At 52.0% G+C, this 13,676-nt stretch overlaps 1 protein-coding gene across 1 annotated transcript in view; it reads right to left on the bottom strand.

Annotated features, from left to right (window-relative positions):
- The window catches only part of ABCC3 (ATP binding cassette subfamily C member 3), a 50,049-nt gene that overhangs the window by 1,800 nt on the left and 34,573 nt on the right, over positions 1-13,676 (bottom strand). Inside the window, exons 23-35 of the mRNA XM_054585496.1 lie at positions 11,386-11,553; positions 10,869-11,061; positions 9,672-9,789; positions 9,334-9,481; positions 9,022-9,229; positions 8,494-8,804; positions 7,115-7,314; positions 6,835-6,961; positions 5,821-5,922; positions 4,571-4,717; positions 4,234-4,392; positions 3,500-3,666; positions 841-1,035 (exon numbers count right to left, since the gene is read on the bottom strand). Of these exons, the coding sequence (XP_054441471.1) occupies positions 841-1,035; positions 3,500-3,666; positions 4,234-4,392; positions 4,571-4,717; positions 5,821-5,922; positions 6,835-6,961; positions 7,115-7,314; positions 8,494-8,804; positions 9,022-9,229; positions 9,334-9,481; positions 9,672-9,789; positions 10,869-11,061; positions 11,386-11,553 (2,243 nt within the window). The remainder of the gene's footprint in view (positions 1-840; positions 1,036-3,499; positions 3,667-4,233; positions 4,393-4,570; positions 4,718-5,820; positions 5,923-6,834; positions 6,962-7,114; positions 7,315-8,493; positions 8,805-9,021; positions 9,230-9,333; positions 9,482-9,671; positions 9,790-10,868; positions 11,062-11,385; positions 11,554-13,676) is intronic.

Here is a 13,676-nt window from a genome sequence, read left to right as displayed (position 1 = left end):
GTGAAAACCATTTCCAGTTAGTCCTGAAAACAGATCCTCTCAGCCCAGTCCCGTCCCTTAGCTGGACCCAGGGCCAGCACTTATGGCCCATTCTCCTGTCTCTTCTCCCAGTGGGGTTCTGGATGGCAGTGGGGTGGGGTAGGGATGGAACCTACAGACCACAGCATAGGGCATTCTCAGCTTGGTGCCCAAGCCCCCGTGGGCTGTGTGGGGACACTTGGGAGGGAGGAACAAGGGCTGCCCATTGCTGTGTCCATGGCCGCTCCCTGCCTCCGCACGCCCTGTGGCTGTTTACTTTGTGAATGAAGGCCTCTCAATGTACTCTCACCATCCCCCTTCAGCATAGATTTGTGGCCCGTGTCCTGCCTCCTCTTTCTTACTCTGAGCTCCCCTGTCTCCAAGGGGGCCAGCTTGCTGGGCCAGCGCCAGCTCCCTTCCATGAGGCTTCTGAGTCACCTCGCCCCTCCCCTTGTTCTCCAGCACCGCACTTTGACATTGGGCACAATGAGGGAATAGGTCGCAGTCCTTCCCCTTTGGCTGTGTGAGCTGTCTCCCCAAAGAAGCCATAAGATTCCGTGGGCAAGGCCCCTTCCCTGATCCTCCTGAGGAAAGGATACTAGGGAGAATTGCAGTAAGGAGCTGGGGAGGACACTGACATTTCCCAGGATCTCATTGACTCAGTTTACTCTAACCCTCAGAGAAAGAGGTTCAGGAAGTTTCACCGAATTGCCCAAGGCCACACATCTCTCCTGTGTCCAGGTAACCTTCATCTGCCTGCCTCTTCCCAGCGGCCCAGGTGACCCCAGCAGACCCTTCCCTGCCAGGGTCCTGGTGCCCCACCTGGTGTAGTCCATGATGGTGTTGAGCCGATGCGCGATGGTCAGCACCGTGCAGGTCTCAAACTGCGTGCGGATGGTAGCCTGGATGAAGTCGTCAGTCTCCAGGTCAATGGCGGCCGTGGCCTCGTCTAAAACCAGGATCCGGCTCTTGCGGAGAAGGGCCCGGGCCAGGCACACGAGCTGCCGCTGACCCACACTGAGAATGGGGAAGGCAGACATCTCCAGCCGGGCGCTCCAAACTGCCCCCGGGCCTCACTCTCCCAACCTTTTCTGTCCCTACTCCTTCCCAATGGCCCAGACTGGCTTTCTGTCTGAGCTCTTTCATTGCACCTCAGCCCTGTCCTCCTGGAACAAGAGTCGAGAGGAGGTCTGGACACCCCAGGATTAATGAGGGGCCTTGAGGGTAGAGCCAAGTGTTCAGCAACATAAAATCTCCAGTCTGTCCCTGGCACCTTTCTCTGCTTTCTTCCCCCTTCTCACTCCTCAACTAGTGCCATGATGTTTCTCTGCTTCACTCTATCAGTCATTTACACCTTAGTAAAAACACACTTGAATGGTTCTTCCCGGATATCTGCACACATTACGCCATCTGGCTGAGCCTAATATCACACGGTTCAGACAGTTATCTCCCGCTCCTGTGGGAAATACAGGCCAGGACCATGGGAACAAGGGAAGGGACAGGGCAGGGAAGGCCCTGGGGGACTCCCCACGTCCAGTCACTAGGGAAGAAGCGGAGGGGCAGGAGGCATACCTTCAACCCCTTACCTTGGAAGCCAGAGCTAGGGAACAAAGCAAGGCTGTGTTCCCAACCACAGAGGCTGCAGTACCCCCACACCCAAGGACAAATACCTCAGCCCTTCCCAAAGGGGTGAGTCACCACAGCCGGAGTGAAGGCCAGACTCCCTCCCTGGCCCATTCCCGCAACTAATGAAGGTTTTGGCAGCAGAATGAGCCGCCAGATAGAATTCAGGGCTGATTTATGGTGGGACTGGCACAGGATACAGGTTATACTTAAAGAGGCTACAAGCTCGGTGAGGGAGGAGGGGAGCCCATTTCTCTCTCAGAGCCTGGGGTGCATGGGGATGGAGGGGATGTTCTGGGGGTGGTGCTGGTGGCAAACAGGACCAGGAGAATGGGCCCCAAAACAGCTCTGCGGGGCAGGATCTGGCCACTTAGGCTTGTCTGCCAGCTACCCTCAACACAGCTGTGTAAGTAAAATTCCACTAACGTGCACATTCAGTCTTACAAGGCTGCCTGTGGGGGAGGCAGGGGCATCCCACTGGTGGCTGGAGTGCAGCAAAAAGATCTGGGCACGATACCCCACTTGCCTGAGTTCCTGCCCCTCCCCTTGCTAGCTGAACAATCTTTGGGGCCTCACGTCTGGCCCACAGGACTGCAGCAAAGGTTAAACAAGATAGTGGAGGCCAAAGTGTGTTGAGCACTACTAAGTACTGAGCAAATGTAAAGGTTTTTGTTTTTGTTTTTGAGGTCTGGAGAGAGTCCATGGGCATGGACCAAGGAGAATAATATGAATAATAATATGAATAGCTAAATAGCTCAGGAGTGTATATTGGCTAAGCACCTTCTATTAATCACAATGACCCTAAGACTGCTCTGTCCAAATGGCAGTCACTGGCCACATGTGGCTATTGAGCACTTGAAATTTGTCATCTGAGCTGGGATGTGCTGTAAATCTAAAAATACACATGGGATTTCAAACTTTGTGAGGAAAAAAATGTAAAATCCCCTGATAACTATTATGCCAATTACACATTAAAAAGATAGTATTTTTGATATATTGGGCTAAATAAAATACACTATTAAAATTTATTTCACCTGTTTCTTTTTCCTTTTTTTTTTTTTAATGTGGCTACTAGAAAAAATTTTAATTACACATACATGGCTCACATTGAATTTTTACTGGGCTGCACAGTGCAACAAGGTATAGGACTGTTATTATTCCCATTTTAGAGTGAAAGAAAAGGAGGCAGAGAGGTTAAGCAACTTGCCCCAAATCACACAAACGGGACTCGGGATTTGCTAACACAAATATGGGACTCTGAAACCTTGAGGTTCCGTAAGAAGAGATTTCTGGCTCTCCTTGATGCACAGTCCAGAGGCCAGGGATATAAAATCTCTGGCTATAAGAAAGCAAAGAAGAAAACCTACAGAGCTCACTTGGCCCATTCCCAAACTACAGACGGGATTGCATCCATCTTGGAAAATATCTATGATTTGCCTAAAGCACTGTAGGTTTCCTTTCGCCCACTCCGCAGGTTCAGTCCACACTCCCCGCCCAGGCCAAGCTGGCATTGAAAACCTACAGGACAACACGGAGTAGGGTTTTGGAATCTCCCAGACCTGGCTCAAATTCCAGGCATGCCTTCTCCTAGCTCTGTGACTTTGGGCCTGCCTCAGTTTCCTCATCTTCCAAGTGGGACCAGGGACCACCACGGGGCTTATGGGAGGAGTCAGTGAGATGGCGCACCACGCTTGGCACACACAATATGTTCAAGACAAACAATGCCCCCTAAGTGCGCCCAAGCTGAGACTGAAGTGAGGGGGACGAGAAGGGGCTGGCCTGGACTGTGGGTCATTTGATGCCAGCTCCCCTAGCTGGGAAGGGTATTGTTTCTGACCTGCCGCCTCCCAGCTGTTACCTGAGATTCTCCCCTCCCTCGGAGCACTCGAAGTCCAGGCCCGCTGGCTGGGAGTTCACAAATGTGTGCAGATGGGACAGCTCCAAGGCCCGCCATATGTCTTCCTCGGAGTAATTGCCAAAGGGGTCTAGGTTCATACGCAGGGTGCCCGAGAACAGAACGGGGTCCTGGGAACACAACAAGGCCTTAGAGGAAGGCAGCTTGGTCCCCATAACGAGCCACGGGCCCCAGAGCCAAGGAAAAATAAAGGGATTTGAGGTGGCAGCATTCCTACTCTGCCCCCAGGCTTCCAGCAGGGAGGTAATGGCCAAGGAGACAGAAAATGCCTGTCGGGAAATGATAAACCGTAGCTTTGCCAATCACAATGTCCTCCGCTTAAAGCAGAGACCAGAGCGCTAATCTGCCTCCAAAGTGTCCAGTCAGCAGGAAAAAAAAATACCCCAGAGGAGCCAGAAAAAGTGAAATGTAATTCAGAGCTGAGAAACAAGGAAGCTGCAACAGAGTGTCTTAGGAATGGGGCCCTTCAGGCGTCCGATGGTCCTGGCTCCATTTGCTGGCCCAGGAGGTTGCAGGGCAGCGTCCGATTGGGCCAAGGTACCCTTCCAAGTTCATAACAGGGGGACAATCTGTGGCGCTGCTCCTAGCCAGTCTTGGCCCTCAAGATGCAGAACAGGGGTCGGGTCCGTCTCCCCAGGCTCACTGGCCAGTGTGGCCAGTCCACGTCAGGGTCATACCTGGGGGATGATCGTCAGCCGGGAACGCAGGTCATGGAGTCCGATGTCTGCTATATTGAGGCCGTCAATGCGGATTTCACCCTCTGCGGCCTCCAGGATGCGGAACAGGCAGAGAGTCATGGACGATTTGCCAGCCCCGGTGCGGCCCACGATTCCCACCTGGAGGGGGTGGGGAAGGGCAGTTATGGGGAGGCATAGGGGTCAGTGGGGCCATCTCCTGGACTCCCCTAGAGAGGCCAAGCAGACAACTGGGATGGAACATCTGCTCTCCTGAAGACCTACTCTCCCACAAGGGGTATAGCCATGTCCCAGAGGCACAAGCCCACCCTACACGCACCTTCTCGCCACCGTGCACGCGCAGACTCAGATCCTTCAGCACCAGATCCAGGCCTGGCCGGTAGCGTGCAGAGTAATTCCTGAACTCCACCTCGCCCTGCATGGGCCAGCCCGCAGGAGGGCGGCTGCCCTCTACCACCCAGGGGGCCTGTAGAGGGGGGAAGATGGGTTCTGCATTAAGGCGACACCTGTTCACCAGCCTGTCCCCCTCCCTCTTTTCAGCCTCCCTGTCTCCTAAGGCTCCCTCCATTCTCACCTGCCATGGTCCCTGGCCGGAGTCACTGGTGCCTCGGTGGCCCTCTTTGTGGTTCAATGAATCCTTTACCCCTCTGCCTTTATTCCCCACAATGCTGCTCTAAAACCTCCTATCCTGCCCTCTCCTATGCTCTCCTTGTTTTCCATGCTTTGGAGTTGCCCCTCTTTCCCTCCCCCCGTTTCCCCTTTTGCCATTCATTATTATTGAGTGTGTACTCCGTGACAGGTACTGACGTGGTGAACAAGATAAAGCCCTTGCTCCCCCGAGGGTTAAATTCTGGTATAGGAGGTGTACAATAAAAAAATAAACAAATCTCATTTTTTGGCCTGGAGCACAGAATATAGGCCAGATGAGGTGATGGACAGAGGGACAAAGGCTTGGGAGTCCCAAGCAGGATTGGGAGTCCCAATGAGGACAAAGTACTGTGATAGTGGAGGGCTTGGAACACCTGAGCTGGGAGGGATGGGAAGAGTGGTCTAACATAGGGATGTTGGACAGAGATCTCAGGGATGGTGCAGCTTCTGGGCATGAAGAGGTCTGGGCTGTGATCATGGGAGGGTGTGAATAAAGAAACCTCCCAGTAGAGGACAACTCCCTTTCCCCTACAAAGGGCAGGCTGCCCCACTGCTGCTCCTTTGACCAGGCTGATGTCTTCGGCTGGATGCTCACCTCCCTGATCATACCAGCAAGAAAGATCCTCTTTGGATGCATCACCCCAGAGCTCTGGTCTTTCACCCCAGCACCCTGCAGTATGTCTTACCTCTCCCACTACATCAGAACATGCATAAGGGTAGACCCTGTCTTGCTCGACTGGGAAACCCCCACACCTCCTACTATAGACCTCTGGTTGATGCTCGGTAAGCATTGAATGGATAAATGAATAAATGAAGAGCCACCTGTGTAGCTGGCTTTGGGGTGTAGGGATGGTGGGCTATTGAGCACCCTTCCCCAGCTATTCCAGACTCCCCCAACCCCAGGCTCATCCCAGTACCCACCTCAGTTTCCGTCTTAGAGTACTCCTTGACTCTCTCCACAGCCACAATATTAGACTCCAGGTCTGATAACATTCGTAAAATCCAGTTCAGAGAAAATGTCACCTGGGCAAAGGAACCGGGTCATAAGTAGGGTGGTCTCTCCTTTCCCCCAGTGGCTCCTTGATTAAGCTCCTGTCCTGTCAATGACCTGGTGGGCCTGGGCAAGCCAGCAGGTGTGCCACCTGGGGCTCTAATTACAACTGCACCTCCGGCAGCGACACTGCAGACTTAACCAAGGGCCACCTAGGCCAGAGTTTCCTGAATGTCAATATGTATGAGACTTCCCAGAGAACCTTGCTTCTGATTCAGCAATTCTATGTTGGATCCTGAGATTCTGCATTTCTGACAAACTCCCAGATGATGTTGACACAAATGGTCCCTGGACCACACTTTGTGGAGCAAGGAGTCTTGAGAGACGCGCAGAATCCTGAGCCCCACGCTGGGCCTACCGCATCAGAATCCACATTTCAACAAGATCTCCAGGTAATTCACATGCACACTAAAGTTTGAGAAGATTAATCTATGTCTGGATTGCCCTTTGTTTACCAAAGCTTTTAAGACTTGAGCCACTGAGGCACTGAAAAATGTGATTTGCTTTACAAAATTCCAGTTGCGGTTCCTGACCTGCCCAACCTCTAGCCCAGGTACTCGCTCAGCAGGCACGTGAAATGAGGTGTGTTCTAGCCCTATACTTCCCTGCCCCAGGCACTGTCAAGAAGGACCTTCTAGATCTTGTGCACAGAAAAGACAAGTTCTGTTTGTGTTTTGGGGCCAAGCTCCAAGATAATTTCTCTAACACCCCAAGGTAGAGAATCTCCTCTCGGTTCTTATGTTTTGTTCCTCCCTCCCCCAAACCCACTCACCCAGCATTACACTGGGCAGAGCAAGGTGCTCAGGAGATGCTTGTGACATGTGTGTGGCCTCTGCTCCCTGCCCCGGTGGTGGCCCTGCCCTGAGGCCCGGACCCTTGCATACCTGTAGGGCATTGGACACAGAAAGGCCCGCCATTCCTGCACTCAGGCTGCTTCTCCCAATCACGGCGAACAGCGCAGCAAAGAGCACAACACAGTTCCCCAAGAATTCCACTCGGACCCCCAGCCACCTGCGGGGATCAGACAAGGAGGAACTGGGGCAGGTGCAGAAAGGGGGCAGTTTTATGATGAAGGGGAAGGTGGGGAAGGAGACCCAAAAACACCCGAATCAGACCCTAATGGGAGCTCCTGGAGGAGCAGGGGGTGGCGAGGAGGCTTCTGACCTGTTGGAGAAGATGTTGGGGTAGGCGCTCCTCAGGTTGGTGTCCACCTTAGCATCACTGAGGGCCTCAAAGTCACGGCTGCGACCATAGGCCCGGATGATGCTGGAGCCAGTCACCGACTCCGAAAAGTGGGAATAAATGGGCGAGCGGCTGACAGATTCCAGCCGCTTCAGTTGTCGTGATGTGGCCACATAGAAGCGCTAATGGCGGGTGGAGAAAGAGCTTGATGTCAGGCCCGTGGAACCCTAGCTCAGTCCTGCATACCTCCCTGAACCCTTCTGGGCCCCTCCCAGCCACCCCCCTCAACCCCTCCATAGACCTTGCTCCCTCCGTTTGGCTGAAAGAACCTAAGACAGGGGCCTGACGTAGCTCCTTGAACTCACTCTAGCCTTTTACTTCGCTTAGCTCTGCTCAGGAGATGCTTGTGGAGGCTACTTCCTCCACAAAGCGTTTCCCGATTCCCTCTCAGCTCTTGACCCCTTCCTTCCCTGAGGGGGCCTGGATTATAGCGCTGACCTTGCTTGGCCTTCTAAGTCACTGAATGTGCCCAGCTCCACCTAGGTACTTTAGCAAAGTGCTCACACAATCACATGTGTTTTGCAAAATTTGCAAAAATAAGATAATTTTGTATTCTCTTTCCTAAAGAGCTTCTTCCTCCCATGCCTCAATCCAGTTGTTTAAGCTTCACCTCCACAAAATCATGGTTCTGCCTCAGCTTCCATCCTCTACCCTGTGGACCCCAAGATGGCCAGAGCAGAACACGGTGTGTGTCTGAGAGTCCCCTGTCCCAGCGCAGGGTACATGCTGCACTTTGTACAGAGGGGCTTCTAGCCACCTTGTGGTTACCTTTGTCTACTGATTTATTCATGGCAGGACAGGGGCTTGGCGACACAAATGCCTTTTATAGTTAGCTATATCTGAGAGTTATCAACTCATCTTTAAAAGGCACGTACCCCTATGTGTTTAGAAACGTATAAAACAAAGGAAAAGATAACGTATCTCAAACTGTTCACAATATTTCGTTTAAAAAATAGAATGTATTTGAACAATAAAAAATTTTTGATTACAATAGAAAAATAAAATAAAAAATAAGAATAAAAAATAGCCAGTAGGAAGGAGTTCTAGGGCAAACCACAATTTACAAGGATTTCATTTCATCTTAGCAACAACCCTATGATTCTATTTTATGGGTGAGGAAAATGAGTTTCAAAGGGGGAAAGTAACGGACTGCTGTCCCTAACCAAATCCAGCTGCAAGATCCCTGGGGTCGCCCTCCCTGCATCCTACCCTTGGTCACCAGCCCACACAAAAGTCCTGCCCACCCAACAGCGCCGCCCACGCGGGCCCCTGTGCCCTCCTCCCACCCACTCCCTGAGCACCTGTGCAAACATGTAGAAGACAGCCAGGGGCAGGATGACCACGGCGAAGATGGGCGTGCTGACCACGATGACCATGAGGGTGGAGATGGAGGTGCTGAAGGAATTCAGCAGCATGAGGATGGTGGGGCCCAGAACCTCATCGATGATGTCGATGTCCTTGGAGAAGTGGTTAAGGATACGGCCTGAGGGTGTCGTGTCAAAGAAGGACTGTGGCGAGCGCATCTTGTTGTGCAGCAGCGCCTGGTGAAGCAAGCGGGCAGCCCGAAGGCTGCCCACCGTCACCGCGATGGACGACAGCACCACCAGGAGCCCTGTTGGAGGAGGCAGGGGGACGCTCACTCATCTGGGCCAGGTGGCAGGCACCGGGGGCAGGCTCAGAAGCAGGCGGACCACTACTGTGGGCTAGGGAGGCTTGGGGGCGGGGCGATGGCTGGGATGGTGGAGAGAAGGGCATGGCTGGGGGACTCAGCAGCTCAGAGGTGAGGAAGGGGCCCACTGGAGCCACTTCCAGGGATCGTTCAGGCTCACCTTGCAGAATTCCCAAGGTGGCGTAGACACTGAGCCTATGGGAGGTGTGGTTCTGTTGGCCACCCACCACAGCCTTGTTGGTCCAGTCACTGAGCCATACGTCGACTCCAACGGCAGTTGCACTTTGACCCGCATACAGCAGACACATGACCAGTGTGGTAGAGAGCCCCATAGCCTTGGCATAATCCCAGAACACGCTGAGCTTCACCTGCATTGCCATGGTGGTCAGGAACAGAGGACATCCGTGAGCCCCAGGACTGCTGGGGACCCGCCCACCTACCCTCTCCAGCCCTCCTTGTCCACCTTACTCACCTTGCCCTTCCCCACCTTCTCCTCCTCAATCAGCGTCTCATTTGCCTTCACCTCCACTGCCTGCACTACCTTTTCTGCCGGATCCAGATGCTTCCGGGGCCCAGCCTGACCTGGGCCTTCCCTGTCCAAGGACATGGCACTCAGCTGTCTGTGGAGGTAGCTGGTCAGGCCTGGAGAGGAGGCCTCTCTCGCACCCACAAGACAGAGCCCCAGGAGGGGAATGTAGGCTGCAGCGGAGGCCCCAGGGGGTACGAGTGTCAGAGGGAACACCCCACCTGGCAGGGCTTGGGGAGCCCTGACACAGCCTCCTGGGAGGCTGAGAGCACTCAGAAGCTGACCTTGTGAACTGTTTCTGGACCTCGTACATGACTGGTTCATTATCCACCAAGTCTGTGTGGCTGCTGAGTGTGTCTTCAATCAACGGCACCTCCTCATCCTCTGGATTGTTCAAGGCTGCTGCAGGGTGGGAGGAAGGAGACAGAGGTCTGCTGGCTCCCTATCAGCCCCCATTCCTACCCCAATGAAGAAGCCTGAATGGACAGGCATGAGATAAGTAAGATGAGAGGGGTTGAAAGGGCAGGGAGAACAATAATGACAAAAATAAGTGACCAATTTTGTCTTAGAAAAAGAAAAGGGCAGCAAGAAAGGCTTAGGTGAGAAAAGAAGAAAAACTTCCCATCAGGGGCTATGGAGAAGGGGGCTCAAACACAAGGGTTAGGAGGAGCTTGGGCTCTGAAGTCAGAGCAGCTGAGCTTAAATCCTACTTCCTCACAGCATGACTTTAGGCAGGCATGTAAAATGGGGATAATAATAGTGCCTACTTCATCATGTCATTGTGAGAATTAAAGGAACAGATGTGTGTCGAGTACTTAGCAAGGGACAGAGCACTGAGTAAGTGCTTAAGGCAGGTTAGCGGTACATACAGCAGTAGGTAAGAAAACCCAGGATGAGGTCAGGGAGCCAGCCCAGGGTTTGGGGCTGGGGAGCTGGGACTGGATGACAAGGGGCGGGGGACAGCGGTGTCTCATAAGCCCAGGGACTCCAGTATGTTCGTCCGGGACAGGGATTTTTCTGTTTGTCCACTGTTACCTCTCAGTGTTTAAAATAGTGCCTGGTCATAGTCAGTGCTCGATAAATATTTGTTGTTAAATAAATGACATTTCTAAGTACTTACATATGTACCAAAGAATTTATCTATGAAACAGCCTTGCTGTACAAGCTGGGCCCAGGCCCTATGTCCTGTGCCCTTTTGACAAATGGGAAAACGGAGGCTCTGAGAAATGAGTTGCTGATCCAAGGTCGAACAGTGGGGGAGGAGGAGGAGGAGGGACTTGACCATATCCAATTCCCTTGCCCTCTTGGTGATGTGTGACCATCACACAGAAGGTCTAAGATCCCCAGAACCTCCCTTGTACAACATTGGGCCTGTCCACAGATCTTCAGAGACTCCTCCCCCTACCTCCCACCCCCTCCACCACCCCACCAAGACAGGGGAGAGGCTGGTAGGACACAGGAATATGGAGAGCCAGGGATACCGATGCTGCTGTCCTCCTCTGGGGGGTCTGCACCCTTATCAGGTGCATAGTTGTGGAGGAAGTTGGCAAAGGAGCCGCTGCGCTGCAGGAGGGCTGGGTAGGTGCCCACCTCAGACACCTGTCCATTGGCTAGCACTATGATGAAGTCCATCTGAGGCAGGAAGCTGATGCTGTGTGTCACCAGCACCCGTGTCTGCGGAGAAGGCAGCGAGCTGTCACTCCCGCTGCCCCCAGCACAGCCCCCCACAACAGGCACAGGGTCACGGGGTGAGTTGAGGCAACTGTGTGCCCAGGGGCATGCACAGGCACATCAGGGACTCATCCCATGCTCACCGCGGCCAGCTCCTTGCATTTGGGCTGTGACCTCCACATGGGTTTCCCCAGCCACCCACCCCCACTCCTGCTTCTCAGATTCCCACACCTCCAGGTCTCACCCGAACCCCTTGGTCTCCCACCAGTTCTCTCCTAGGGCCCTAGATCTCATCTTAGCCCCTTAGCCTCCTGGAGGCCTCCTCACCTTACTTGCCAGCACACCTTCTGGTCCAATGACTTGGTCAAAGATGTGCTTGGCCACATGGGAGTCCACAGCGGACAATGGGTCATCCAGCAAAAAAACGTCGGCATCACTATAAACAGCTCGGGCCAGACTGACCCGCTGCCGCTGGCCCCCAGATAAGTTAATGCCCTGGAAAGAGGAGAGAGATGGGAAGTGGGTATTGGGTAGAATGGGTAGAAGGGAGTCAGACAGGCACAAGGGGGACAAGGGTCCTATCCACTGTCATTCAGCAAGACAGACCTCTAAATTCACATTTCATATGCCCGGTGCTGTCTCTGTAACAGGCCATGGAGAAAGGGTAGCGGCTCTCAGAGTCCTCCTGGGGCATGTCAGGACATCCTGCCCGCTTTGCTCCCTCACCCTGCGCAATGGTTCCTCTGCCTTCATACTCTAGGAGGCTGGAAATCCCACGGAGGTCCTTCATAGATGTTTTTCTTTTTAAAAAATATATTTTGTTTATTTATTTTCACAGAGAGAGGAAGGAAGGGAGAGAAACATCAATGTGTGGTTGCCTCTCGCATGTCCCATACCAGGGCAGGGACCTGGCTGGCAACCTAGGCACGTGCCCTGACTGGGAATCAAACCAGTGACCCTTTGGTTTGCAGGCCGGCACTCAATCCACTGAGCCACACCAACCAGGGCTCCTTCATAGACCTTTGAATCTTCCATCACCCATACAGTTTGCAGATGATGTTCATAGCAATTATCCCATTTGGTCCTCATGTCAGTCCTTCCAGGGAGGTATCATTAGCCCCACTTCCTACATTATGAAATTAAAACCCAAGACATTGATGACTTTGTCCAAGGTCCTGAACTATTAAGGTCCAAAGCAAGGACAGAAACCCAGCATGAACCCCAGAATTCATTGACCCTGAGATCCTTCTGGTGCCAGAGGGGAGGTAAGATCTTTCCTTAAAGCCATGATGGGGAAACTGATGCAGATAGCAGCAGGGCTGGGCCCCAGGACAGGCCCCAGGTGTACAGCCTGCTTTCTTCCCACCAGCTTTCCTCCTTCTTTCTGGAACTGAGCCCCGCTCTGTGGGGTACCCTGAGAAACTGACCCCTGGGGAGGACAAATGTGGGATGGAGCTGGAGCTTCTGGGGAGAATCAGGTGTAGTGACTGAGGCACGTGAGCATGCCTGCATTCAACCAACCGATCTTCCTTGAGTGCCTACTACATGCTGGGCACTCAATTAGCGTTGTGTGCGCGCGAGGTCGGAGTGGGTCCAAGGGAGGTGGGAAGGAGGAGTCGTGTCATAGATGGCGAGGTCTTCCCTGGGTTCCTATAACTTTGGACTCCTACTCTCCCCATTTCTTCCGCTCAGGCCCAGGCCCTCATCATTCCCCCAAACCACCATGAGAGCCTCCTCACTGGGTCCTGAGCCTTTGGGACCCTCCCACACTGTAGCTAGAGCAGCTTTTCAACTGTCCCTGCTTAAAACTCTTCACTGACAAATTGAACATTAAGATAAATAATGATGGTACAGGATTATAACCCACTGCATCAAATAAGAATCTACGAGCCCATGTTGATATAAAGAAATTAATGAATAAGTATAAAAAGGGGAAGGAGGAGGAATCTCTTTCTTAGAGTACGATGCCAGCTAATAACTATAGAATGAATAGAAGTAGAAAATTGCCATTTGGCAAACATCACAGTAAACACTGACTCAGGCAAGAATCATCAGTGAAAGTTATGAAATAAAACGATCAATGAAAGATACCACCTCAATCAAGTGGTCTTTGTTAACATTAACAAACTTAATATGACACAAATTGACATAACTTGCCTCCTAATAGTGTGCACCAAGAAGGACAAAACATTACTTCTTTGGTATTTCCCCTCAAAACATAATCGGAATCTAATTATGTTCAAATTGAGAGACATTCTACAAAATACTTTTCAAAAGGGTCAAGGTCTTACAAGACAAAGATTGACGAATTATTCAGATTGATGAGGATAAAGGGATATGACAAGTAAATGCAACTCATGATCCTGGATTAGATCCTAGCCCAGGAAAAAAAATAGCTAAAAAAAGACATTACTGAAACAAATGATGACATTTGAGTACAGACTGTGACTTAGATAGTAATATTGTACCAATGTTAAATTTCTTGATTTTGATAATTCAGCTATGGTTATGTAAGAGAATGTCATTGTTTTGAGGGAATATACACTGAAATCTTTAGTATTAAAAAACAAAAATGCTAAAACTCTTAGAAGAAAGCATAGAGGAAAAGTTTCATGACC

Source organism: Pteronotus mesoamericanus, unplaced genomic scaffold (genome assembly GCF_021234165.1).
Source record: "Pteronotus mesoamericanus isolate MK-2021 breed Mesoamerican mustached bat unplaced genomic scaffold, CSHL_Meso_final contig_84, whole genome shotgun sequence".
Classification (NCBI taxonomy): Eukaryota; Metazoa; Chordata; class Mammalia; order Chiroptera; family Mormoopidae; genus Pteronotus; species Pteronotus mesoamericanus.
This window is presented reverse-complemented; position numbering and strand designations above follow the sequence as displayed.